The sequence below is a fragment of the Nyctibius grandis genome, chromosome 4, assembly GCF_013368605.1.
Source record: "Nyctibius grandis isolate bNycGra1 chromosome 4, bNycGra1.pri, whole genome shotgun sequence".
In the NCBI taxonomy this organism is placed as follows: Eukaryota; Metazoa; Chordata; class Aves; order Nyctibiiformes; family Nyctibiidae; genus Nyctibius; species Nyctibius grandis.
Genome location: NC_090661.1, coordinates 69,869,504 through 69,895,630, shown reverse-complemented (window position 1 = coordinate 69,895,630; position 26,127 = coordinate 69,869,504). Strand labels below are relative to the sequence as shown.

The window sequence follows — 26,127 nt, the reverse complement described above, 5'->3', positions numbered from 1 at the left end:
CCCAACCAGTGCTTGTAAAGGTTAGGTTTATCCATGAAGTGCTGTTGTGTAGTATTTTGTGTAATCTGCAACCATACGGAAAATTTGGGCCGAATCATAGAATGGTTTGGGTTGGAAGGGACCTTAAAGGTCATCCAGTTCCAACCCCCTGCCACGGGCAGGGACACCTTCCACCAGACCAGGTTGCTCCAAGCCCCATCCAACCTGGCCTTGAACACTGGCAGGGAGGGGGCAGCCACAGCTTCTCTGGGCAACCTGGGCCAGGGTCTCTCCCTACCCCTCACAAGAAGAATTTCTTCCTAATATCTAATCAAATCCTCCCCTCTTTCAGCTTAAAACCATTCCCCCTCGTCCTATCACTCCATGCCCCTTTGTAAAAAGCCCCTCTCATGACTTTGATTAACATTAGGACAACAGCAGTGGAGCTACGTGGCCGTAGAGATGTGGGTGTGATTTGCTTTTTAGTGATTTTCAGGCGCATCTGGTAGCTCTGGGTGTGCAGGTTTGGCATACCTTGCCGTGACCTTGGTTTTTGGAGAGCGGTGACTCCCCAGCCTGGGAGATGCTCACGCGGTGGCATCACGGATGCAGGCATCCCTTTGGCGTGTTGTATTTACCCTGACAGGGTCTGTTTATGTCTTTATTAGCTCTGTTTGCCCATTTCTTGATTATCTTATTTTTTTTTCTCTTCCTTCAACAGGAATCACTTAACCAATGGCAACAGGAATCCAAGGATAAGTGATTTCCCTATTGTTACCCACCTGCCTTTACTGAAGGCCCGGAAACATCGAGGCAAAAGTCGAATACATGAAGCTCTTGCCTAAATCCTGGCCCACTCGATCGAACACAACCAAACACATCGAGGAGAGCAGGCAGCTGCTCTCCTACGCCTTGATACAACCCTGCCACCTCCTTGGAGGACAGGAGCGCCCCTGGCCATGTGGCTCAACCACCTGAGGACCGCACGTCGGGTGGCTTCGGCGGCAGAGCAGAGGGTCGGTCGGATTCGGTGGACTACGGGCAGACGCACTACTATCACCAAAGACAAAACTCCGACGACAAGCTCAACGGATGGCAAAACTCTCGAGACTCGGGCATAAGTGTCAGCGCTTCCAGCTGGCAGGACAAAAACCTGGCGTGCGAGAACGGCCATCTGCCCCTCTACTCCTCCTCCTCCGTCCCCACAACCATCAACACCATCGGCACTAGCACAAGCACCAGTAAGTACCTGTGGGAAGCGCTGGGGACGGCCACCCACGGCCACTCGTCACAGCACGGTCCCCCCCATCCCACTAGAAAATACTTCTTTGCCATGGTTAGCAGAGGGGCTGGGTTCATCTGCCATAGAAAATTCCTTTTTCTTTTTTTTTTCCTTTCCCCTACCTGCTTTTTTATTTCCTGCCTGCCTTTTAAAATTTTTTTCTCTAGTTCTGTGGGATTTTAAAGACCTGACAGCTGGAGAGGAGGGAAAAACAGCCAAGCTGTAAGAGCAAAAAATGTGCATTATCGAAGGGAGCCCCTTTTATTTCATGTAGCTCCACGTAGATTTGCAGTTCACGTTTCAAGAGTTCCTAAAGCAAGCAGGGAGCTCATGCTTCATGTCCAAAAGTGAGCTGGGGGACTTGAAGCCAGTCCAAAAGTGACCTGGGGACTTACTGGGAGGAAATGGTATTGGGGCCCCGAGGCGCAGGCATTGTTTTTGGAAGCAGGGCTGGGATCCACGATCTTCAGGGTGTATCTGGAAACATGCCCTTGTGTCTGCAGCGCATCGAGGTGCGAAGCTGGTGGTGATCAGGGGGGGTTAGATGCAGAGTCCTCAGTGTTTTCCAGGAGAGCTGGGTAGCTCTTCCCCCCGTGGAGGCCCTGCCAGGCTTTGGTGGGAGCGGTGGATGGTGCAGAGCCCAGCCCAAGGCTCGGACACTCGGAGACGCTGCAAAGCACCATGACTGGACATTTATCAGTGGTTTTGCATGAAGATGTAGTGCAGCTATAACTGTTTTTTAAAGCTGCCGTTGATGCCTGAGAGCCATCCGTGGGAGAGGAGGAGCAAAGCATCTTCTCAGCAGGGTTCAAGAGCTCCTCTGCCCACCCTCTCCCCCTGTGGAGGGCTGTCACGCCTGCCTTGCTGTCACCTGGGGTTACTGCCACCATCTCACCTGCAAGGCTGGACGACCTCCTTCGCTTTGGGGTGTTCAGGAGGTCTCTCTCCAAGATGCTTGGCATCTCCCTGGATATAAGGGATGCTTTGGGGAGGAGAGGCTTCTTGCGGCGAGGGCGCTGGCTTCTCTATCAGCGCACAGAAACCCACAATTGAATAGCTGAAAGCTTTAAAATGGTCACTTAAGGCTTCTGGGTTTTTCCCTCTCCTGTAATTGGTGCCTTTTTTAGGTGGTGTTTCAAATCAATGATGATAAGAAATGCAGCTCTGGGTTTATTTCTGTGGCACCCTGGTCCCTGCATCTGCAGTGTCCATCCTTGCTGGCAGCACTGCCTGCTTTGCCACGTGGTGATTTAGCAGAAGGGTCTCAGCTTCTCCACTGACTCTGAACATCATGCCCATCCTGTTCGCTGTCTTTGAAGCCCTGGCTCCTGCTGCCGTGGGCTTGTGTGAGGTTCAGCTTCTCTGAGCTGTTTCAGGGTGACCAAGCTGCGTGGGAAGGGCTTAACAAGGAGGCAGGGTGAGAAGAATTGTGGATGTGTTTGCGATTGGTCTGTTAGACCTCTCCAGGGATTATTTTTTGGGGGGTTCTTCCTTGTGGGTTTGAATGCCTGATGGTTCGGAGGCTTTGCATGCCGGGGAGGTGGCAGGAAGAGGTGGCTTCAGAAGGGGTCTGGTTCCTTGCATCAAGAGCTGGAAGCAGGGAGCAGGTGCAGCAGGTTGATCATTGACAGTGGCTGGAGGTCCACAAGATGCATTAGGTCTTGAAGGACGCTTGTCAAAAACCCCTTTGTGTTCCTTTGAGCCTTTTTGCATGCAGACTTACCTTGTAGCAGACGTAGCAGCCCACCTCTTGCCCGGTGGGGTCCCCAGGTATTAGCAGAAGGTGCCGAAACCCAGGCAACAGCCAAATTACTCACCAGTGCCTGAGCTACCAACACCACTGTGTTTTTTTTCCTAAATTCTCCAGAATTAGGTGTGCACAGCACTGGAACGGGAGTATTTGTGGGTCTGTCAGCAGGGGCTGTACAGCCCTGCGCCTTACCCTGGTCTTTTGCTGGAAGGCTCCATCCCTCCTCCGTCCCTGCCGCTCGCTTTGCCGCAGCATCCCGGGCCGTAAGTCCCGGAGCAGCAGCCCCTGCCCGGTGCGGTCCTTCCTGGCATCTTGCAGTAGCTGCTTTTCGTGGCGCCGGGGCAGCTCGCTCGCACCGTGAGCTGCAAGATTGATAGAGTCCATATTCAGGGAACCGTTTCCCCACACCGAGGTCAACACGTATTTCCAAGGCTGAGTAGCTTTGCAGAGGCATCTAACACATCTTCAGCCCGGTCTACTCCTCAGTGTTAAGCTGTTGTAACTCCTGCTAACGTATTTTGATGGCAGCATGTTCAGCCAGCCTGCGGGCTGAGCTGGAGACGGCCTGACCATGCTTCATGTGTTAGTTCATAAGCGTCCTAACGCAATATTTGCTTGGACACAAGCACAGTCAGTCCACAGACAGATGCTAAAAAATAAACACGTCTGTCAGCCTTTGTCCCAGCCCCTTGAGTCAATCAATACGTCCGTTAGTCTTTTATTCCAAAGCAAAGCCCTCAAACCGTTCCTGTTTGTTTAGGTTTTAGTGTTATTATTTTTAAATTCTCCCTTGTATTTGGAGGTGTTTATCTGGGCAGGGGCTTAATCCAGCGACACCCTGCAGGGCACAGCCCTCCCCGACCCAGCCCCGCCAAAGCACTGCCTGTTCCTGACACCAAAATGGGGCAAAGTCTTTCCCGGAGGAGTAACGTGGTGATCTTGCCCGAGGTACTTTCGTCTGGTTTTGTGGCATAATTAGGTGTAACGCTATTACGGCGTCGGGTTTAAATATGGGTAGGTGAAGCTCATGTGATGATTTGTGCTGTCCTTGTCTTTGACGTGACCTAGACCCAGGTTTGAGACTTGGTTTGGGCTTGGTTCATCTCCAGCTCTCTCTTAACGGTGCTGGCTGGTGTTAGCCAAGGTTTGAGGAGATGTTGCTGGAGTTCTCCAGCCTTTGCAGGGCCACTCTGGAGGCACGGCTCTGGATTTACCACAGTAGTGGTGATCCAGGAGCATCATAAGAGATGGGTTTGGGCCTGGAGCGATCTGAGGGTATGGACTCACGCGATGCAATGGAAGTTCATGCCCATCCACTGCATCACCATAATGGCCTCTCTCTGCTTTCTCAGCCCATCCCGTGGAACTTCAGCTCCAACTTCAAACCAAGCTTTAGTGTGCCGGCAGTAAAGGTAGCCTCAGCGTGGGCTTGGGAGTGCAGGTGGGCAGGAGGCCAGAGCTGCTCCAGGCGCGGTGGGACAGGGTGAAGCCCAGAGCCCCGGCTCTGCGGCTGAGTCAGGCGGCGGTTGCAAAACGCCCGGGTTGCACAACGCCTTCGCAGTGGAGACAGGGCCTGGAAACTCTGAAAGGACAGAAAACAGCAGCTGGCTCTCAAAGCTGCATACCAAGGGTTTCTTGCACTAGGGCTCCAGCTCCTGCGTTTCCCCTGTGTAACTGGTTCCACCTGAGCATGGTCTGGTGGCTGCCCGTTTTGGGTGTCCAATGGAAGTACAGCGTGGCTTAACCCCATGTTTTCCGCCTGCTCGGAAGGGAATATGTGCAGAAGGAAGGTCTGCTGTTAAATGTGCTTGTCCAGCGCTGGGAAGGTGGGGTGGAGGTACACCGGTCTGAATTGGACTGTAAGGTCTGCGAGCAAGAGAAGAGAAAGAAAAGCACAAGGTTTGGTGGGAGTGACAGCAACTCCAGTTGGCAACACCGAACCTGTTGAGCCACAGCTAAAGAGTTAAGGATTTGGTTCCTGGCTCTGATATGCATCTGCTGGACCAGTGTCTTGGTCCTCTGCTCCCAGTGTATAACCTGGGGATAACCTGGTTGTAGTGAAGTGGGAGTCGGCCTCTTCTCCCAGGCAATTAGTGGTAGGACAAGAGGACACAGCCTCAAGCTTCACCAGGGGAGGTTCAAGTTGGACATTAGGAAGCATTTCTTCTCAGCAAGGGTCATTAGCCATTGGAAGGGGCTGCCCAGGGAGGTGGTGGAGTCACCATCTCTGGAGGTGTTTAAGAAAAGCCTGGATGTGGCACTTAGTGCCATGGTCTAGTTGCCATGGTGGTGTCAGGGCAATGGTTGGACTCGATGATCCCAGAGGGCTCTTCCAACCTGATTGATTCTGTGATTCTGTATTACTTCGTCTGTCACTGTATGGTGAGATTTTCCTATGCTCTCCCTGTGGAGACCAAGTTCCCAGGGGCAAGTGGCTGCACAGGGGCAGAAGGTTTTGGTTTTACTGCAGGAGCAACAGTACCTTGCCCCAGACGTTTGGTTTTATTTTTTTTTAGGGACTTGGCAGTGCTGGGTTAACGGTTGGACTTGGTGATCTTAAAGGTCTTTTCCAACCAAAACGGTTCTATGATTCTATGAATTAAGAGCCAGATGTTGCAGGCTCTTTCTGGCAGAGGAGTGAGGACCTCCTTATGCCAGTGCCTGCCCAGAAGAAAAGGCAGCTCAGTGCCAAGCACAGGCAGCACTTCAGCCAGGGTGAGCATCTCCAGTTGTCACCCTGCCTGGGGGAGAGGAGCTCTGCCCAGCCTCTGGATGGGCTGTAGTGCTGCCATAAAGCAATGGCACATTGGGTTGGGAATGGCCCCAGAGAAGGTAGGCAGTGCATGGTCTTGCTGGGGCCTTGTGTGTCTAGGAGTCCATCTCCTGTCTGTCCTTGCAAAAAGAGGAGGTCCCTGGACTGGTAATGGTGGTATCTGAGTGCGTGGCTGGTGGCACCCCGCAGTCCTGTCCTTGGGTGAGCACCCAATGTGTCCCTGGAGTGTGCGCCCTGGGTCACTTGGAGTGGCACCAATGCCTGGAGGTGTGGTTTGGGTGGCACCAGGGGATGAGGTAATGGTGTGCATCACAGGTCAGTGATGAATAGCTACAGAGACCTTGCTATGGAATATCCTGCAGAGCAGAAATCCCAGGCATTGGGACTGTGTTCATACAGGAGAGATGTTGCCAGCTCTTCGGTATTTCATTGTCACTGTGCTGCCTGGATTCCCCTGTGAGGGAACAGAGAGGTCCTTGGACCAGCAAAGCTGTTTGCCAGTCTGTGGCGACCCTTCCACCTCTGCACAAATGGGACAGATGCGGGTGCTCAGACCTGCTACACCCTTCCCATGGGAGTCTCTGGAGAAAACTGGTGTTGTTTGTCTACGAGGGGAGAGAGAAGGCGAGCGAGCAGTGCAACGCAGGAGAAATACTCACCTATGTAACCTTGTCCTGAGAAAGAAAAATCTCTTCTCTTGTCCTAGAGCTGAAGAGAAGGAATAAATCAGCGTACTTCCTTCCATGCATGCCAGTCCAGATTCATGGCTCTCCCCCTGCACCTGCCAGCTCTTGAGAAATGCTTACGTTTCAGAGTGATGCTCAGGTGGCACCAGCAAGATGTGCTGGTGATCGAACTCCCCGTACCACAAGAAATGCAGAGATACTGGTGGCAGCAGGGCACCCTGCAGAAGGCAGGACCATCTCATAGAGTTTTCTGTGAAGATCCCACCAGTGCTGCTGGCTCTGGGGCAAGCCCAATGGCAGCTTGTAGGGACCCTGCCATCCTGGGAAGGGCTTTCTGTTCTGTTGCTTTTTCTCAGAAGAGACTCAGTCCCAACAGTGACCATACAGGCAGATCTGCAGCTACTAAGCTGAATGTTGGCCAGCATGTGTGTGCGTGATGTAATTTGCTGAATTTTGGCTATATTTGCCCCAGTTCTGGACTCCCTAGTGAGAGAACAGATGAACAAGATGGTGGAGCTCTTCCCCAGGTCATCAGGGAATTGCGGGGGAAGAAACAATGCCAAAAAAGCATTTGTCATGAATAGAGTGTCATGAACAACCAAAGAGTTGTGGTAAATGGAGTTAAATCCAGTTGGCGGCCAGTCACGAGTGGTGTTCCCCAGGGCTCAGTGCTGGGGCCAGTTCTCTTTAATATCTTTATCAATGATCTGGATGAGGGTATCGAGTGCGCCCTCAGTAAGTTCGCAGATGACACCAAGTTGGGTGGGAGTGTTGACCTGCTTGAGGGGAGGAAGGCTCTGCAGAGGGATCCGGACAGGCTGGATCGATGGGCCGAGGCCAACGGTATGAGCTTCAACAAGGCCAAGTGTTGGGTCCTGCACTTGAGGCACAACAACCCCATGCACCGCTACAGGCTGGGGGAAGAGTGGCTGGAAAGTGCCTGGTGGGAAAGGACCTGGGAGTGTTGGTCGATGGCTGGCTGAATATGAGCCAGCAGTGTGCCCAGGTGGCCAAGAAGGCCACCAGCATCCTGGCTTGTAGCAGCAATAGTGTGGCCAGAAGGACTAGGGCAGGGATCGTCCCCCTGTACTCGGCACTGGTGAGGCCGCACCACGAATCCTGTGGTCAGTTTTGGGCCCCTCACTACAAGAAAGACATTGAGGTGTTGGAGCAAGTCCAGAGAGGGGCAACGAAGCTGGTGAAGGGTCTGGAGCACAAGTGTGATGAGGAGCGGCTGAGGGACCTGGGGGTGTTTAGCCTGGAGAAAAGGAGGCTGAGGGGAGACCTTATTGCTCTCTAAAACTACCTGAAAGGAGGGTGTAGCGAGGCGGGTGTGGGTCTCTTCTCCGAAGTAACCAGTGATGGGACGAGAGGAAACAGCCTCAAGTTGCACCAGGGGAGGTTTAGATTGGATATCAGGAACAATTTCTTCACCGAAAGGGTTGTCAAGTGTTGGAACAGGCTGCCCAGGGCAGTGGTGGAGTCCCCATCCCTGGAGGGATTTAAAAGCCGTGTAGATGTGGTGCTGAGGGACATGGTTTAGTGGTGGGCTTGGCAGTGCTGGGTTAACGGTTGGACTCGATGATCTTAAAGGTCTTTTCCAACCAAAACGATTCTGTGATGCTATGAGTGTGGGTTTCCTGACTCTTCCTCCCCTACACTGTTGTGCAACAGCTCGCTGCCTACCACTGGAGCCGACCCTGTTGTCGTACCCAGTATCCAAACTGAGCCTGATAACGGGATAACTGCATGTTTTAACCTGCAGGACCACCCTGTTTTGTGCTGGGTTGACAATGCTCTCCTCTGTGTAGTTTTGCTACGACACCTGAAGGGGATTGTGTGTCCTCAGCGTATGTTTGACTTACGCAGGGCAACATGTTTCCTCCCATGCAAAGTTAGCGAAACATGCTGGTTTGCTTGGTCAAAAATAAAGAGTTCAAAAGCCTTAGTAAGGTTACAACAGTGAAGCAAACAAATGCACTGTTCTTGCAAGGGGGTGATTAGCTTTGTACTCAGGAATTGCCTTCAGAAACTTGTTCCTCAGTTGACCGTGCTGTGTACTGAGACTTGGCACCCTGGCACTCATCCTGCCAGGTGGGGACACCTCTAATGTTTGCTTTTTTCCTCTTTTACTAATGGACTGAGAGAAGCTCGTTGGCCTTTATTATGCTTGAACTTTTCAGCTGTGGTAAACGAGGGCATTGGTTGTCTTGCTCATGCCCTCTAGTGTTGCATGTAACCATAAGAGAACATTTCTAGGAGTCACCCACTTTGCCAGGGTCCCATCACTACAATATCTTGCTAATTCTGTAGCTTAAAAACAGAGTTGTCGTACAAAAAGGTAACGTGTGAGCAGAGTTGTTTTCTCAAATCCATGTAGAATATGCACAAATACAACAGCAAATAAGTGGCTGAGTCGCCATCCCTGGAGATATTTAAAAGACGTGTAGAAGTGGTGCTTAGGAACATGGTTTAGACTTGCTAGTGTTGGGTTTATGGTTGGGCTTGGTGATCTTAAAGGTCTTTTCCGACCTAAATGATTCTATGGTTGTGTGATCTCTGCTGTGTGCTTGCTTTCAGGTGCTCAAGGTGAAGATGCTTGAAGATGCTTTGGGCAGGAAATTTGTCTGGCCCTACCTTCTGGTCTGTCACCTCTCAGCATCCATGTTGCTGTGTTCAGTGTTTCCTAACCCAGTGTACTGAAGTGTCCTGGTGGACTCTTGTACTTGAGCAATGGTCAGAACCTGTTCTATCCTTGAGACTTCAGTTTAGCTGCCCCAGTGCTTTCTGTTCCTCCTTTGCGCCTGTTATGGCACGTTCCCGTCACCTCTTTGCTCCCGGAGGGTCTCTCTTCTCTCTGTGTCTTTGACCAAAAAGGGGGGTGGCCGACAAAGGGCAACATGCTGCTGAGGTCCCACCTGCAATGCATCTCCATGGAGGTCTTAGACTGTCATCAAAGCTAAGCAGCTTACCTGTTGTCTTCCCAAAGACCACGCTTTGCACTGCAAGGAAAAAAAAGTGTGAGGATTGACACGGTGACACAGAGTAGCCCCTTGACCCTTACCAAACGCTTGGCTGTGGACATTGTCCCCAGGCCAACCTTTGGGAGGGTGGCTTTCCTGTTCCTGTTGAGCTGGGACTTGCTCTTGACAGTTAGCATCACTCATAGGGGATGCCCAGCCATGCAGCCTTTGAGGTAGAAGAAGTTTCTTGCCTGGCGCAGATGGCTTTGGGGGGGTTGTGGTTGGCTTTGCAGTTAGCAAAGGCAGCACAGAGATGGAGATGGGGTCCTCCCCGCCCTGCCCACCCTGCTTTCACATGGGAGCGAGTGATGCCAACGGGCATATGTGCAGCCTACGGCAGGCAGGGCTTTTGGGCTGCGTGCCCATCCTGCGGCGCCGAGCGAGTGGTAGACACCTGCTTGCCAAGCAGAGGGAGCAGGCAGGGAGGTGAACGCGTTGCCCACCAGCGTGCTGCAGCGAGTGGGTTTTCACGCGGGCAATCGGCTGGATCTTGTGGTCCTGCCTCTGCTTGGCCCCTCATCAGCCATGATGCTCGGAGGCAGATGTCACCGAAAGGTGGAGGGGTCCTACTGTGGTCCCAAAGGGAAAGAGGGGAGGGGACCTCGAGGCTGGGCTGAGCGGTGGCTTGCATGGGTGGCACATAAGCATACATGGATGTCACCGGTTGCTTTCGGCTGCTGGTAGGTACAGACCCACGTGGGTGCTCCTAAACCAGCCCTCACGACACCAAATGATGCTTCTAGGCACTTAAACAATCGGTGTAATCTGGTCTGCCACAGCCCTGGCAAACAGCCCAGCTGTTAGGGAAGCAGTGAAGGGGGTGGTGGTTGGTCTGCGTGGCCGGGGAAGGGGAGCACTGGGTGCCAGTTGGTGATGCGTGGCTGTCCCCAAAGAGGGCATGTCACACATGCATCCTCAGGACCACACCATTGCTTCCTCCAAACATGGTATAGGCAAGGTTCGATCCTTGCATGTACCCACACATCTCCTTAGAGAGGTATTTAAAAGCCGTGTAGATGTGGTGCTGAGGGACATGGGTTAGTGGTGGTCTTGGCAGTGCTGGGTTAACGGTTGGACTCGATGACCTTAAAGGTCCTTTCCAACCAAAACCATTCTGTGATTCTGTGATTGCTTTACAGGGCACCGCTCCCAAATTCACGTACCCTACTCACAGAGCGATGGCTCTGCAGCTTCCAGGCTGGAATGAGGCCACCTAATTTGGGAACCTCTATTCCAGCAGCGCCCGGGGACACTCCCACCCTCTTGGCTTGTGAAATCCCGGTGCAATCACCGACCGTAAGCGTTCAGGGCAGGGGCTGCGTGCCCTGGTTTTGCACGGCCGTTAACACCTTGCTGGTCCATTGGCAGTGGGGGGTAGGACACCATCCTTGACCTGCAAGTTGGGGTTGGGAGGAGCTTGAAGCTTGCGGCTCCAACACGGCCTCCACTCTCCTTACAGCAGCCCGGGTGTCTCGGGGAGGGGAGTTAAGAAGCAGCAGAGATGGTTTTATGCATTATCCTACGGTGCTTGGGATTCCTGTTGCCAATGAATCACACTTCTGACCTGGAAGCGGCGCAGAAGCTGCCAGCGCAGCTGATTGATGCTCTCCAGGCTGTGGAGCAAAGTCAGACATCCCCAGTAATTCTCTCAGACCCCTCGGCAGTCTCCCGCGTCAGTTGACCGGGAGGTTTTGTTGATGGATGGACCCTCCTAGAGCCGCATGTATTTTACCAGCCGCCCTGGTGCCTGTCGGGTGCTGGCACAGATGACAGTAAGCTGCAGTTACTCATTGCGTAGGAGCTTGTTGCTCTCCCGAGGGAAGCTTTGCTTTTCCCATCGCCCTGTGAGCGCCCGTGGGTCCCTGTCTGCAGTTTGCATCACCGCTGGAGCCACCATCGGCACGGGGCCAGGGGCTCCGTCTGGGAGCCAGGTACCCGGGGATGCTCCTCAGTGCCTCTACTATTAACTTACGTCCGTAAAGTGCCTGATGAGTAATGCCTCCGTCTGCCTCCAGCTAGGGACTGCTCTCACCAACTCACCCCTGGGCTCCTGCTGGGCACTCTTGGGGTGCCCAGCAGGCAGCTGCAGAAGGGGACGAAGGGTCCATGCTGGCAGAGGCATGCAACCCCCCCCAAAAACCCCTTTTTGCTCCTCCACAACCACCTTCCGACACCCCCTTTCCCCAGCCTTCCCTCGCAACATCATGAAAACCAGATTTGTGATGTTTCCCTGAGCATCTTCGTGGGGGGAGAAACGCCCGGAAGGAATCTCCTTTCCATCACTCATCCTTTGAAAACCAGCAACTCCGGGCTTTGGCAAGCCCAGGAACGGAGGCAGATGAGCTCTCCTTCCCCCCGCCATCAAACGGCAGCTGCAGAGACATGGCAGGAGGGCAGCGAGGAGGAGGGGAGTGCTGGGGTTGGGATTCATCTGAAGCAGCTCCAGTCTGCACGGGGACTTGCTGGGTTCTCCTGACTCAGTAACGTGCTGCTATTTAATTAACTTTTGACTTCTGCTTTAAAGGAGCGCTGCACAAAATAGTTATTTACTTCATTTGGAAATTCTTTTAATTGTCACCATAATTATAGCTTCTTCCTTTTTTTTTTTTTTTGGTGTGTTTTTCTTAGCAGGGGGAAGGGAAGGAGGGAGGGAGGGGGAATATTTGCTGCTCTCCTTGTGGTTATCACATCCTTCAAATTACTAAAAGAGGCTGGGATAATAGGTCTGGTGATTATATATAGGCACCATCTGCTCTGTGGCTGCTTCCTATCAAAGTGCAGTTCGGATAGCGCAAGAAGGATATTTTCTCTCCAGCTATATTAAGACTCTGTTTCCATCTCGGCTCCAAAGCAAAGCTCTCTGCATGCAAATGGATCAAACTCGTTGTAATCAATGGCTCTGGTTTGGCAGCCTTGAAGCTGATTTTTTTTTTTTTTTTTTAAAATCTTTTTTCCCCCCTTCAAGTTTGCTGTTCCTGTTTGTTATGCAATTTTCTTCGAGGCTGGTTGCTCTGCATTCGATGTTTTTTTTGTAGCCGTAGTCCCCCCTCCCTGGTTTGCTGAGCAATCTAGTCCCGTGTTAGCTGGCGCAGAGATCTGTGTCATAACAACTCCATCAGGCAATATCTGAGCAATCGGGAAGGTTTCGGAGGATGATGAGGGTGGATTTTTAGGATGCACGTGCTGTCGGTGTGTAGAGGAGGTGGAAAGCTGAGCTGAGTTAATTTGGAGCGATAATGGGAAAGAATTAATATGGGTTTTATGATAGCAGCCGTGGCTATCGCATCGCTGCGGGGGACCGTTGGGGAACATTGCAGACTGGATACTGCATTTGACCCTCGGCGGACTCCAAGAAGGTAGAGGAGAAGGAATAAGACGTCGCCAGCCCCGACGGAGGGTGCTCGGGATGGGGCGAGCGATCCCCCGAGAGACCGAGGCCAGAGGGAGCCGATGAGGCTGAAACGCAGAGGAATTTGTCTTGCGAAATCGGGGCCGTGGTGCCTACAAGAGAGGAGGGTAAATGGCTTTCTTGAACGAGTGAAAATGGGTAAAAAGAGACAAGGGAGGAGAAAATCCCAACTAAGTCAGTGAGGGTGGGAAAGGCTGCAGTGCTGTAGCAAAGTCCTGTTTCTTTCTGGGTGAAATCTCCCTGACGATGGGGGGGTGATGACTGTGGGACGTCCATCACGTAAGACGCACGTTGTCCTCCCGTATTTTGTCGCTCCTAAAGGCGCACTGTCTCCCTGCACTCGCTCCACAGATTTTTAATCACTCCATTGGATTATTTGATCCCAAATTCTTGGAGTAATTCCAGAGGTGTCGCATTCACCCCTTCCACTCGACCAGCTTAAGATCCTTGTTTTCTTCCTCCCAGTTTCCCACAGGTTGCATATTGCTACGTAAAGGCTGTACATCTGCCAGCTGGGTCTCCAGAAATGATTGTAACTGATAGAGGAGTTTCTCCATCTGACGTATAACGTGTGGTAGAAGCTGATGCTGTCGGTGGTCTCAGTAGGCAGATGCTCCTCAGACCAGGGATTTTATTAGGAGCTGGTGGAGGCAGTGGGGAGCGCTGGCTGCCGCTTGAGCAGAGCAGATGCTCTTGGGCATCTCTTCTGGGTGGAAAAGGACTATAGGAATGAGAGTTGCTGCATCCCAGCACCTTTTATCCGGCTTGATTCTCAAGTAGGGAAGGAATTTGCTCTGGCAGCCCATAGCAAAAAGTCAGTGAATTCTGGGATAATTTCAGGGGCTTGGTTCAGCACAGTGGTGTTGTTATTAACAACTCAAGATTTCCCAGGGGCAAACACTGTTTTTTCTGTGGTTTGTGTATAAATGTATGAGAGAAGCCACATTTATTGGCCTGGAGACAAGGGCGTTCCGTTTACCCAGAGAGCAGCGTGGTTTAGGGCAGTACCTTCTTGCAACGTACCCTAACCCTCCATCCCAGCGCCTATTCCCACCTCCCCCGGCCACCGTGTCAGGCATCCTTTTGTCCACGAGTTAAATCGCGGTCGGGATTTGCATCTGCCCTGTCTTGCTGGATGCTCTGGTGGGAAACCCCACGCACGGACCTCGAAAGCAGCTTCCGCTCCTCAGCGAGACGAGCTGGGCTTCCTTCCCAAAATGCGTCCTGTCGGATTGCTGAAGGCACCAAGAGCTGCATTTCCACATCTTTAGGTGCAGCCACAGAATCACACAGAATCACAGAATCAACCAGGTTGGAAGAGACCTCTGGGATCATCAAGTCCAACCATTGCCCTGACACCACCATGGCAACTATACCATGGCACTAAGTGCCATGTCCAGGCTTTTCTTAAACCTCTCCAGAGATGGTGACTCCACCACCTCCCTGGGCAGCCCCTTCCAATGTCTAATAACCCTTTCTGAGAAGAAATGCTTCCTAATATCCAACCTGAACCTCCCCTGGCAAAGCTTGAGGCTGTGCCCTCTTGTCCTAGCACTAGTTGCCTGGGAGAAGAGGCCGACTCCCACTCCACTACAAGCTCCCTTCAGGTAGTTGTAGACTGCAATAAGGTCACCTCTGAGCCTCCTCTTCTCCAGGCTAAACAACCCCAGCTCCTCAGCCGTTCCTCGTAGGTCAGACCTCCAGACCCTTCACCAGCTTGGTCGCCCTCCTCTGCACTCGCTCCAGCACCTCACACATCTTTCTTGAAGTGCGGCCTGCTCCTCGAAGCAGCCCTGCTCCTGCTGCCTCACAAACGAGTAAATCACGATAACAGCAATTCCTGCCGGAGCTGAGCAGTGGATCCATGCGGGCTCGTGCTGTGCAGGCGCTCGCGAAACCCTCTGCGGTCAGCGGAGACGTCCCCTTCCCCAGTTGAGCCTGGATGGGGCCTCGCAGGCGCTGCTTGGAGAGAGCAGCAACAAACGCCTTATTGTTTCTCCGTCCAGTTTCTTGAACAGGAAACAGTGTTTAAAAGCGTCATTTTTTTATAAAAAGTTTGCTTGACAGGCTTTTCTGCAGTCAGTGCTTCTTCCTGACTTCTCTGCTCGAGGCAGCACTCTGCTTATATCTTTTTTTTTTCCCCTAATGCATGCAGCTACCCAGGCAGCTTGCATTTAGGACCCTTGGTTTCACCTCCTGTGGCTTATACCAGCCCCTGATTCAGAGGCAAGGACATGGTTTGTCCGGCACCGTACGAATGCAGTTAAAGTCACAGCCACAAAACCCAGGGAGAGAAAAAAAAAGAAGGCAGAAAGAAAAGGCTCCAAGGGTTAGGGGATGTTGAGCCGAAAAATGTTCCATCGGGTTCTGCTTCATCCACGCTGGAGCTGCCCGCAGCTGCGTGGGGAGCGGGTGAATGAGGTGCCCAGGAAGGAGGCTGGGTGCCAGCCGGGCAGTGTGACCCACCAGCGGCTCTTCCCCAGGGTCCTTGGCACCGAAATGCTGGAAAAGCGGCGAGCATTGGTCTGCCAGCGCCAGGGGAGCCTTCCTGGAGGAGAGGATGGATGCTTCGTGACTGGGGTAGCAAGGAGGAGGCGGAGGAGAGGACCGAGCTGAACTCGGTGGTTGCTCTGCGAGGGGGATGGCAGGAGCTGCCCTCTCCATGGGGATGCCTCCGGCTGCACAAGAGCCCTGGGTCCTCGGTGGATTAAAAACATCCCCGCTTCCTAGAGCAACTTGGGGTCAAGCTGCTGCTCCAGGTACCTACAGACCAGAAAAGGAATTGTACATGATCGGGGACTGCCCGAGGATGCACCATAACCAGCTTTACAGCCAAAAAGTGCCATTTTTAGACTAAAAAAACAAACAAAAAAATGTTCAAAAGTTTAGCACGCACCTTGCAGCACTTTTTCCTTTCCCCAGCCGTGGGGAGGATATTATTCTGCATTGTAATCTGCCTTATGGACTGTGCGCTGGTGTAAAGGGTTGTGAGGTTGTTGCAAAGGTCCTCTGGGTCTCAGGGACCCGGTGGGGACCGTGCAGCGGTGGAGGGCACGCCGGGACCACAGACAGTCTGAACATGCCTCTGTACCCAGCAGCGGGTCTGGGTCTCAGTGGAAACGCTCTCATCAGCCCCACGTGCGTCTTGTCGAGGACTTTTGCAGCGCTTTAAGCCAGGTTTAGTGAAGGGTGCTCTGGGGTGATGGGAAAGCAAGCGCCTCGTGGGCTGTTGCACACCGTGAGGAGGAAGGTCTGCCTGCAGAGCCCGATTCCTCAGCTCTAATTACAGGAATGGGTGGCTTTTTCCTTCTCAGGCTGAAAAATTGGCCCGAAACCCTGAGAAACCACAACACAAACGTCGGACGCTGTTCCACATGGGCTTCAGCGAACAAAAACCCTCTTGGAATTAGCCCTTGCCTACCAAAATAGGCAACACCACTTCAAAAAGGAAGAGAGAAAAAAAGGAAAAAAGGAAATCCAGGGCTTCACAGGGAAAGCGCTTGCAGCCTCAGAGTTTCTCTGAGCACGTTGCCGTGCCTGCCAGCTCGACCGGTGTTCAGTCTGTGATAAAGCCGGTTTTGCCCAGGGAGGTGGTGGCCCCACAGGGATGCTCCTCGCTGCTCCGTCCCTGCGGCAGCGCAGTCTGCAGCCGCCTCCTGCGACGCCAGGATCGTTGCATCGTCGCCATCACTCCTTCTCCATCCTCTTCATTTTTTTTTCCCCTGGAAGTATTAAGCCGAGCTTGGTTTGAAGCCTGAGAGCACTTCGGCAGCCCCTCATACATCTCAGCACCGTTGGCTCCGGGTTATTTATCACGTTTTTCCCTAGGATGCAAAACACCCCGGGCTCATCTCAAAGGCGTTACGTTGAGCAGTGACTGCTGGCTTGTGGCTGACCCCGATCCAGAGGCCACGAGGAGCTTTCTTGCAAGGAAACACAGTCTGGCATGGGCTGAGCCCAACCCCTGCAGCCGCTCAGAGCCGCGGCGGTGGAGCAAAGAGGCGATACCAGCCTGCTTATCGTGAGGAGGACCGTGATCCGCTCCAGCCCCCATCCCATCGCGTACCCGGGTGGAAGGAGCCGGACCAGGCAGTGGCTTCACAGAGTGACTGGTGTGTCCCAGGGGAGCGTGTGGCTCTCGCACCGCCTAAACGAGCCTGCGGCAGGCAGGAAAACCCTTCTACACCAGAAGTGGGACACACTTAGGAGTCGTAGGGGATCCGTGTGCCAGCATGGCTCGCGCTTCAGAGCGGTGGCTTCCTCTCTTTGTTCGTCGGGCTCGTGCGGCCATGGCGCTCAGAAAGGCAGGCGTGCCTCTGGCCGCCTCCTGGAACCTTATCTTACCCTGGAAGAATATATTAGGTTTCCTTTTTAAATTAAAGCTTAATATTTTTGCAATTCAAAAAAAAAAAGGCTTGAGCATAAGGTTATAAACTCACTCTGGGTTTTCTTCTGCTGAAGTTAAAGGACACGTGGACCATTTATTTTAGCAAGAGACTGAATAAGTGACTTGTCCCAGCTCGGCCATTGGCAGCCCCGGCTTCACCTTGGGCCACCCAAAAAGCACACAGGGAAGGATCTGCACTAAACTGATGCTTGGAAGATCATTAGCTACATCCTCTGTTGCAAGAAACTGAGGGCATGAACGCAAGCAGCAGCATTAATAAATATGCAGATTTATTAATCCCCTTTCGGAGGGTTACAGATTAAAAGAGGGAGAGAGGTGTGTGCGTGCCAGGCAGGTGCCATCCCGGGGCTCGCAGCCTTTTTAAGCCTCAGTGCTGGTGGAAACTGGTAAGACAGTTTGCAAGAAACCATGTTGCTCAAGCGGAGCCTAAAGTTAGGCCAGCGCTAAGAGCTCTTAAATAATCTATATCTGGTACCAAGAGTGGTGGTTTCAAAGAGCTGGTGACTTTTTCTGCTTGTAGCATCCTTTGCAGAGGAATTATCCCAACCGCATCTCGTGAAGTTGTGTGAATTGACTCACAGTTCAGTAAAAAATGCTTGTGGTTTGGTAAAACGTGGTCTGTCGGACTCCAGCGTTGCGTTATTTCAGGGAAAGAAGTGGAACTAATTTTTATACGTTGCACTGGATGGTTTCTAATTGTTCCTGGCCAGCCTGCGGAGTTCATTATTTCTCCTGCAGCCGACACCGGCTTCTAATTAGGGGACGTAAAATTAAGATGGAAGAGCAGCAGTTTGCAAGGGTATTGCAGCTCAGGAAGGAATCTGGGCTGGATTTAAGCCAAATATGTCCTCTTGCTTACAAGATTTTGGTGGGGAGAGGACAGCTTAAACGCTGCAGGGTGCCAGCTGCTGCGTACATCCTGTAAGAGGGAGGATGCCCTCCTAAAAGGAGTCAGTTAGCTCCTCTCCTCCCTGCCCGTTCCCCTGCATCTCTCGTTCATTCAAAGAGCACAAATATTTCCTAAACCAGAGTTTTTCCTACAATAAATTTGGGGTGGCATCTGTCCCCCGGACGTGCGACGGCGGCTGGGGGCAGCAGGCACAAAAGGGGCTCTAGGCAGTGCCGCTGCCACGCTCAGCCCTGGTGACGCATTTCAACTGATGTATCAGTTTCTTCCCATATTTCCCCCATATATATTTTGGTTTTTTAATGCTAAATATTTTTTTCTTCTGGGAGGGTGATGTGGCATCTACAGAGCCCCGTTACGGTGCTGCTTTTGGGATACAATTGCAAAGCTAAGAGCTGAAATAGCTTGGCCGAGACCTTCTTAAATCCATCTATTTCCCCATCAGGATGCATCAGGACTTTAGGAAACATAACACTGCTCTGAAAACAATCCCGGGTTCTCATCGGCATGCTTTTGTGCCAGGAGACTTCTGGGAGTTGTTTCTCTAGTTATTTAATGAGAAGGGAACAAATCCTTCACCGTAAGCCATCCCCTTGCTTCCCTGAGCAGCGTGGTGTTAGTGTTATGTGCTGGTAGAAGAAAACGCTTTCAGAAATAGGAGCAATTTAGACGTTGCAGAAATCCACAGGTTTTTGGCCTCAACCATCCGCTGCGTGTGGCACCGACTGCTTTTTACAGGTGCTTAATAAATGCAAACGAGCTCCGGTGTTTTTCTCTCCCCTCCTTTTATAACCCCACCACTTGCTCATGTTCATTCCACTTCTGGTCAGCAGAGATGGTTTGATGGTGGATTTTCCCCCAGGCTTTAGCTGGGGATTAAATCCAGCTTAACTTTTACAGCACAGTACACCTGGCTGGGGGTTTGTACCAGACACATTATATTAGGAATAACACATGGTGGGGCCGTGAGTGGTTTTGATGAACTTCTACCAATGCAGAAAAGGGGAGTAGGGAGCTTTGGGTGCTTTGGAGAAAAGCAACAAGAATGATGAATTTCCCCCAGGTTTTGTACAGAGTTAGGAATTTGATTTTGAAGGAAAAAAAAGGAAAACTTTTTGCTTGAGTTTCATAGAATCACAGAATGGTTTGGGTTGGAAGGGACCTTAAAGATCATCCAGTTCCAACCCCCTGCCACGGGCAGGGACACCTTCCACCAGACCAGGTTCCTCCAAGCCCCATCCAACCTGGCCTTGAACACTGCCAGGGAGGGGGCAGCCACAGCTTCTCTGGGCAACCTGGGCCAGTGTCTCACCACCTTCACAGCAAAGAATTTATTCCTAATATCTAATCTCAATCTCCCCTCTTTCAGTTCAAAACCATTCCCACTTGTCCTGTCACTCCACGCCCTTGTAAAAAGCCCCTCTCCCGCTTTCCTGTAGCCCCTTCAGGTACTGGAAGGTGCTAGAAGGTCTCCCTGGAGCCTTCTCTTCTCCAGACTGAACAGCCCCAACTCTCTCAGCCTGTCTCCATAGCAGAGGTGCTCCAGCCCTCTGATCATCTCCGTGGCCTCCTCTGGACTCACTCCAACAGCTCCATGTCCTTCTTCTGTTGGGGGTCCCAGAGCTGGACGCAGCACTGCAGGGGGGTCTCCCGAGAGCGGAGCAGAGGGGCAGAATCCCCTCCCTCGCCCTGCTGGCCATGCTGCTGGGGATGCAGCCCAGGACACCGTTGGCTTTCTGGGCTGCAAGCGCACATTGCCGGCTCATGGTGAGCTTCTCGTCACCCATCACCCCCAAGTCCTTCTCCTCAGGGCTGCTCTCAATACATTCTCCACCCAGCCTGTATTTGTGCTTGGGATTGCCCTGACCCACGTGCAGGACCTTGCACTTGGCCTTATTGAACTTCATACGGTTTGCACAGGCCCAGCTCTCCAGCCTGTCCAGGTCCTTCTGGATGGCATCCCTTCCCTCCAGCATGTCAACCGCACCACACAGCTGGGTGTCATCCGCAAACTTGCTGAGGGCGCACTCAATCCCACTGTCCATGTCGCCGACAGAGATGTTAAACAGGACTGGTCCCAGTACCAACCCCTGAGGAACGCCACTCATCACTGGTGTCCACTTGGACATTGAGCCGTTGACTGTAACTCTTTGGGTGCAACCATCCAGCCAATAAACTTCCATATGGGCTGAAAGGTCACTTTAAACCCCTGTGCCCTCAGATTTCCCTGGAGCAGAAAATCTGCTTTTCATTTCATCTGCCCTGCAATGAAGCTTACAGCTGCTAATTTTGAGAAATTAGTGTCTTTCTGCAGAATTTGCTCTTGTCTCTATAAATGAGGCCTCGTTAACAGACCAGTGCACATGTTTGGTCAGCCATCACGACTGACCCCCACATCTGTCCCCAGGGACACACTGAAAACAGCAGCGCTGCCTTGAGTTTGATGCAAACCAGAAAGGAACTTCCCATGGCACTGGAGCCAGAATTTTTCCCAGTTATCCCAGTAGGTGACAAGATATGGCTTAGCTGAGCGATGGCTACATCAGAGATTTTTTTTGATCTCAGTTATCAGGAAACAGCCCCCATGAAGTTCAACTAATTTCATTGAGAGTAACTGCAATAAAACATTAAACAAGTGTTTTGCATCCTAAATCCGTACATTAAAATACATCAACTGCATTTATGGTTTAACCAGCAGTGTCGTGACTTTGTGAATGATGGAATTTGAATTTTGTTTAGCCAACAGACCCATCTTTCATATATTTTTCATTACAGGAAACAAAGATAGTTTGTCCGTATCCATCTTTTCCTCTAAATACCGTGTATTCCCCCTACTAACCAACAGACCGGAGAAAAAGATATCTAAATATTTAAGGGGTTAACTAAAAATGAATGAGACAGTGTGGAAGAAGAGCCATGAAAAATGCAGACCATTCAGTAAAAACTGTATTTAAAAATCTATTCAAGTTGCGACACTCAAAGTGTCAGACAATCTGAGATTTGGGGTTTTAATACTTTAGCATACATAAGACGTATTTCTGTACTTGACTGAAAGGCAAGTGAATACCTACCCGTTGTAAATCCTTCTTGGGAAATCACTCCAAATCACAGGAGCTGGTGCATCACTCTTTTCCTAGCAGCGTTAAAATTACTTATTAAAAATGAATTGAACTTGATAGTATCAAAATTCCAGCCAGGAAATACAAACACATGGCAAAACAAATCCAAAGCTTTGCAACGATTATTTTTTTGAGAGGATTCAACCTCACCTCTTTGTCCTGGGTGTATTTTCACCACTGCTTTGGGTGTTTGCTTTTGTGGAGGGTTAAAAGACGTGTGCTTGGAAGCGCACCCGATGGGTGGCTGAGCTGGGATGCTCTCACCGCTGATGACAGCTCAACTAAGTGCAAGGTCTTGGAACTAGATGATCTTTAAGGTCCATTCCAACCCAAACCATTCTATGATCTTTGTAGGGCTCGTGTAGATGGATAATAGGTACCTCTGCAATGACGTTAGATGTGTAAATGCTGGTGCTTCAGGGTGTAAGCCAAGTCCTAACACAAAGGGAGAGACAGAGGAGCTTCCCCTGGGTCTGTGTGAGGACATTCCCATCCTGGGGATTTTTATGCCTTTCCCAGAAAGATACGGGTCCGGATGATTTTAGCGGGGTGCGTTTCATGGGCTCGGTGTAGTCACTTGAAAATTCCCGTTACACCTGTAATAGGAGCTGTGCCTTCCCTGCAAGCTCCAGGGCTGGCGAGAGCAGCCCAGCACCCAGCGCAGTCCCGTGCCCAGATTTGCCGTCAGTATGTGACTCTGCATGGGGAAAACCTCCAGAGCTCCTTGATTTTTTTTTCCCCCTAGAGATGCAATCCACACAGCACCTTCCCTTCAGCAACCCAACATAGCTCGTGTAACCCCGTCCCCTGGCAGGTGCTCCTGTCCCCTTTGCTTGCCGGGAGGCAAAGCGGAGAGCTCAGGGTAGGGTTCAGGTAGCCACGGACACTGCGAAGCCATCAGCGAGGCACCGTGGCCAACCACCACACGCATTTTATGATTTCATTGAATTTTTTTTTCGGGGGACTCTGCTGCATCCCGGGCCGCGAAGGGGGGAATAACCTCTTTGATTTGATTTTTTTTTTTTTTTTTTCCAGTTCTCTCAGGCCAGACACACCACAGCCCTTTGAAACGCTCTGTGTCCCTTACCCCACCCATGAATGTGCCAAACCAACCTTTAGGACATGGATGGATGTCTCATGAGGACTTACGAGCTAGAGGACCCCAGTGCATCCCTTCCGATCATGCCCCCCTGTCTCCACAAAGCAGTGTAGCCTCTTCGGGAAGTGGTGGGAGTGAACATTTAGAAGATCAGCCTTCCGCTCGTAACACATTCCAGGAGGAAGGGAGTGGGATGAAAGGTGAGTGAAAAAACAGACGCCTCCCCCCCACACCCCACAGCCCTCCCCAGCACCCAGAGGCAGGAGGGGAAAAGCCGTTTTCCCGGCAGCGCAGGGCTCGGTCGGTGGTTTGGGGCGAGAGGCCTCGTAACCCAACGGGGCCCTTCGGCGTTTCTTCCCGGCTTAGGAGTTGAGGTTTAGGGCCGTAAGTTAGGTTTTCTTTTAAGCAGCTGATCTGACGGCTTACAGTTGGGTGCCGCTGGGCTGGTTTTGCCCCAAAATCCTGCAAGCTGCCAGCTTTCCAAAAAGCTGGATTTTTTCCTGTGGCTTTTGTCTGCGAGTGGTGCTTTTTTCTCTTTCTTTTTCTTTTTTATTACAGTGAAAAATAGCTTAGGGTAAGTTTAGCGAGTCCCGTGTGATTTACCATTGCGGTGTTTGGTACCCACCAAGTATTTGAGGAAGTTTTGGCTTAGGATACTTGTTTGCAGTGAATTTATCCTGTGTTATTTCCATTGTTTTTTCCCATTACACCTGCGTTTCACAGAAGCTCTTAGCAATAAATATACGTGATCCCGTTGGTAAATGAGGCAGAAAAGAAACCCTATTGCTGCAGTCAGAGATGGAGGGCAAACTTCAGGCTGTAGAGGAATAAGTAGATAAAAACTGGGCAAAAACATAGATTTATATTCCAGTGAACAGACAAAATGACTGAAAACGAGCGCGCAGCTATCAGAGACTGGTTTAAACAACTGCAGTTTTCATTAATGCAAAGCAACTCTTGTGTAACGAGCGATGATGTAACGGAATTAAGGAAACAGTCGTATTTTTTAAATAGTCACAAGGTCTGATTTTATTCTAATTACAGACAAATTTAGATGCGTATAAATCTCTGTAATCATAGAATCATAGAATCATAGAATTGGTTTTGTTGGAAAGGACCGTTAAGATCATCAAGTCCAACCACTAACCCAGCACTGCCAAGTCAACCACTAGACCATGTCCCTACGCACCACATCTACACGGCTTTTAAATATCTCCAGGGCTGGTGAGATGGAATTGTGTTTGGCTTGGCACTGTATGACGTTGACGTGCATGAAATAAATGCATGAAGAAACCCCTCATGGTTCCCCCGTGCGATGGGTGCTCGGGGCTCAGCCCTCTCCCTGGCTGGACTTGGCACTGTAGCCTTGCTCTGGGCTGGGGACTATGGGCTGTAGATGTGATGGGAGAGTTTTCTGAGCGTGACGGCCTCACAGAACTGGGTGTTGCTTCTTAGCAGCTCTGTGGCTCTCGCCACCTGCACGACCTCGTGGTGGACCAGCAGGCAAGCTCAGCGGGGTCACCATGAGCACGTTAGCTGCGATCAGCATGAAGGGTCCTCAAGGCTTGCCATGCCTGGGGAGAGATCCTGCAGTCTGCCAGGCCAGGGAGAACCTTTTCTGGGAGCTGGTGATGCAGAGGGGTCTGTTTAACATGACGTTTCTCCAGGTTTCTGCTGATGGGGCTGGGGAGGAGACCACAGGGAGCTCGGCTCCCTGTGATCCACGGCTGCAGCTCCGGGACCTGCATGAATAGAAATGTTCCAGTGCAATGTAATCGATCTGTATGGCCAGATCTGCCCTGATCCCTTCAGGGAATGAAATGCAAAACCCAAAGGTGCTGTTGCCCAGGCAGTCCACGAGCAATAATCAATTCAATAACCTCCACGGATGAAGACAGCCCATTGCTGCTGCATGCGGCCCTGCCACAGGCAACGGCTGCCCTTGCTTGACACCAATGGCATGAAGTTCAACAAGGCCAAGTGCTGGGTCCTGCACTTGGGGCACAACAACCCCATGCAGCGCTACAGGCTGGGGGAAGAGTGGTTGGAAAGTGGCCCAGTGGAAAAGGACCTGGGGGTGTTGGTTGATGGCAGCTGAACATGAGCCAGCAGTGTGCCCAGGTGGCCAAGGCAGCCACCAGCATCCTGGCTTGTAGCAGCAATAGTGTGGCCAGCAGGACTAGGGAAGTGATCGTCCCCCTGTACTCGGCACTGGTGAGGCCGCACCTCGAGTACTGTGTCCAGTTGTGGGCCCCGCACTTCAAGAAAGTTGTTGAGGTGTCGGAGCGAGTCCAGAGGAGGGCGACCAAGCTGGTGAAGAGTCTAGAGGGTATGTCCTATGAGGAACGGCCGAGGGAACTGGGATTGTTTAAACTGGAGAACAGGAGGCTGAGGGGAGACCTTATTGCTCTCTACAACTACCTGAAGGGAGGTTGTAGCGAGATGGGGGTCGGCCTCTTCTCCCAGGCAACTAGCAACAGGACAAGAGGACACAGCCTCAAGTTTCGCCAGGGGAGGTTCAGGTTGGACATTACGAAGCATTTCTTCTCAGCAAGGGTCATTAGCCATTGGAAGGGGCTGCCCAGGGAGGTGGTGGAGTCACCATCTCTGGAGGTGTTTAAGAAAAGACTGGACATGGCACTTAGTGCCATGGTCTAGTTGCCATGGTGGTGTTAGGTCAAAGGTTGGACTCGATGATCCCAGAGGTCTCTTCCAACCTTGTTGATTCTGTGATTCCTCGGGCCATCCCTTCCCCAGCATCCTCCTCCTTTGGAGGAAGGTTTGCAAACATCTAAACCCAATTCCCCCCCGTCACTGAATCAGCCAGTTTGCTCTTGTCCTGCTGTCCAGGGACATGTGAAACAGATGTGTACAGCCTCTGGTGTCTACAACTGTCATGTCCTCCCCCTCCACTGTATCTTGTTCAGACCAAACCAGTCCAGTTTCTTCCCAGGTGGTGTTTTATAAACTTGGGGTTGTTCTTGCTTCTCTCCACCGGGTTTTTTCCAAGAAGTCCATGTTCTATTGAAGTTGTGTTGCCCAAAACTAGACTCGGGAGCAGAGCAGAGACTTGGTTGCCATACAGACAATGTTCCTGTGGCTGTATAGCTCATCGTCCTCAAATAACACACCACCACGGGCCACGTATGACCCATTGTATCCCCACGGCTTTCCTGCAAAAACAGTACTGCCTGTTCCCTGCCCTCGCTTCGTGCCGTTTCTCGTTCGTACAGAAATGCACAACTTTGTGCATTTTTATGGGGTTGCGTCTTATTTCATCCAGACCGGTTGCTCCGTTTGCCAAGTCCCTTCTCTGAATTGCAGCCACGTCACCCCGAGCGCCTGCAGGCTGTTGTGGCTCGGTGTCACCCACACCTCCGCTCAGCTTGCTCCTTCTTTAACACCCTCCGGGGCATCCAGGAGGGTAGTGGGGAAACCAGACCCATGACAGACCCCCATCTGACATGGCTTAGGAGTTCATCGCCCCTAATGTCACCTATTTCTCTCCTTTCCATCTATCTTCATGCTGAAGGAAAAGTGCCCTTTGGCTTTTTCCCAGCCCCTGGTTTCTCCAGGGAGAGACACGGACACTTTGCTCCCTGCAGAGTCTGTCCATCTCTCTGTCCATCCCTTCCCAGGGCACAGCTCAGGGCGCACCGGGAGGAGGGTTTGGGTAGAGCTGGGGGTTTCTG

General features: G+C 51.7%; 1 protein-coding gene across 1 annotated transcript in view; it reads left to right on the top strand.

Annotated features, from left to right (window-relative positions):
- Window positions 1-713: 713 nt before the first annotated feature.
- LOC137663222 (protein Smaug homolog 1-like) overlaps window positions 714-26,127 on the top strand; it is a 49,195-nt gene continuing 23,781 nt past the window's right edge. The window contains 3 exon segments of the mRNA XM_068400176.1: window positions 714-897; window positions 899-1,220; window positions 22,372-22,635. Coding sequence (XP_068256277.1) covers window positions 808-897; window positions 899-1,220; window positions 22,372-22,635 — 676 coding nt within the window. The 5' untranslated portion in view covers window positions 714-807.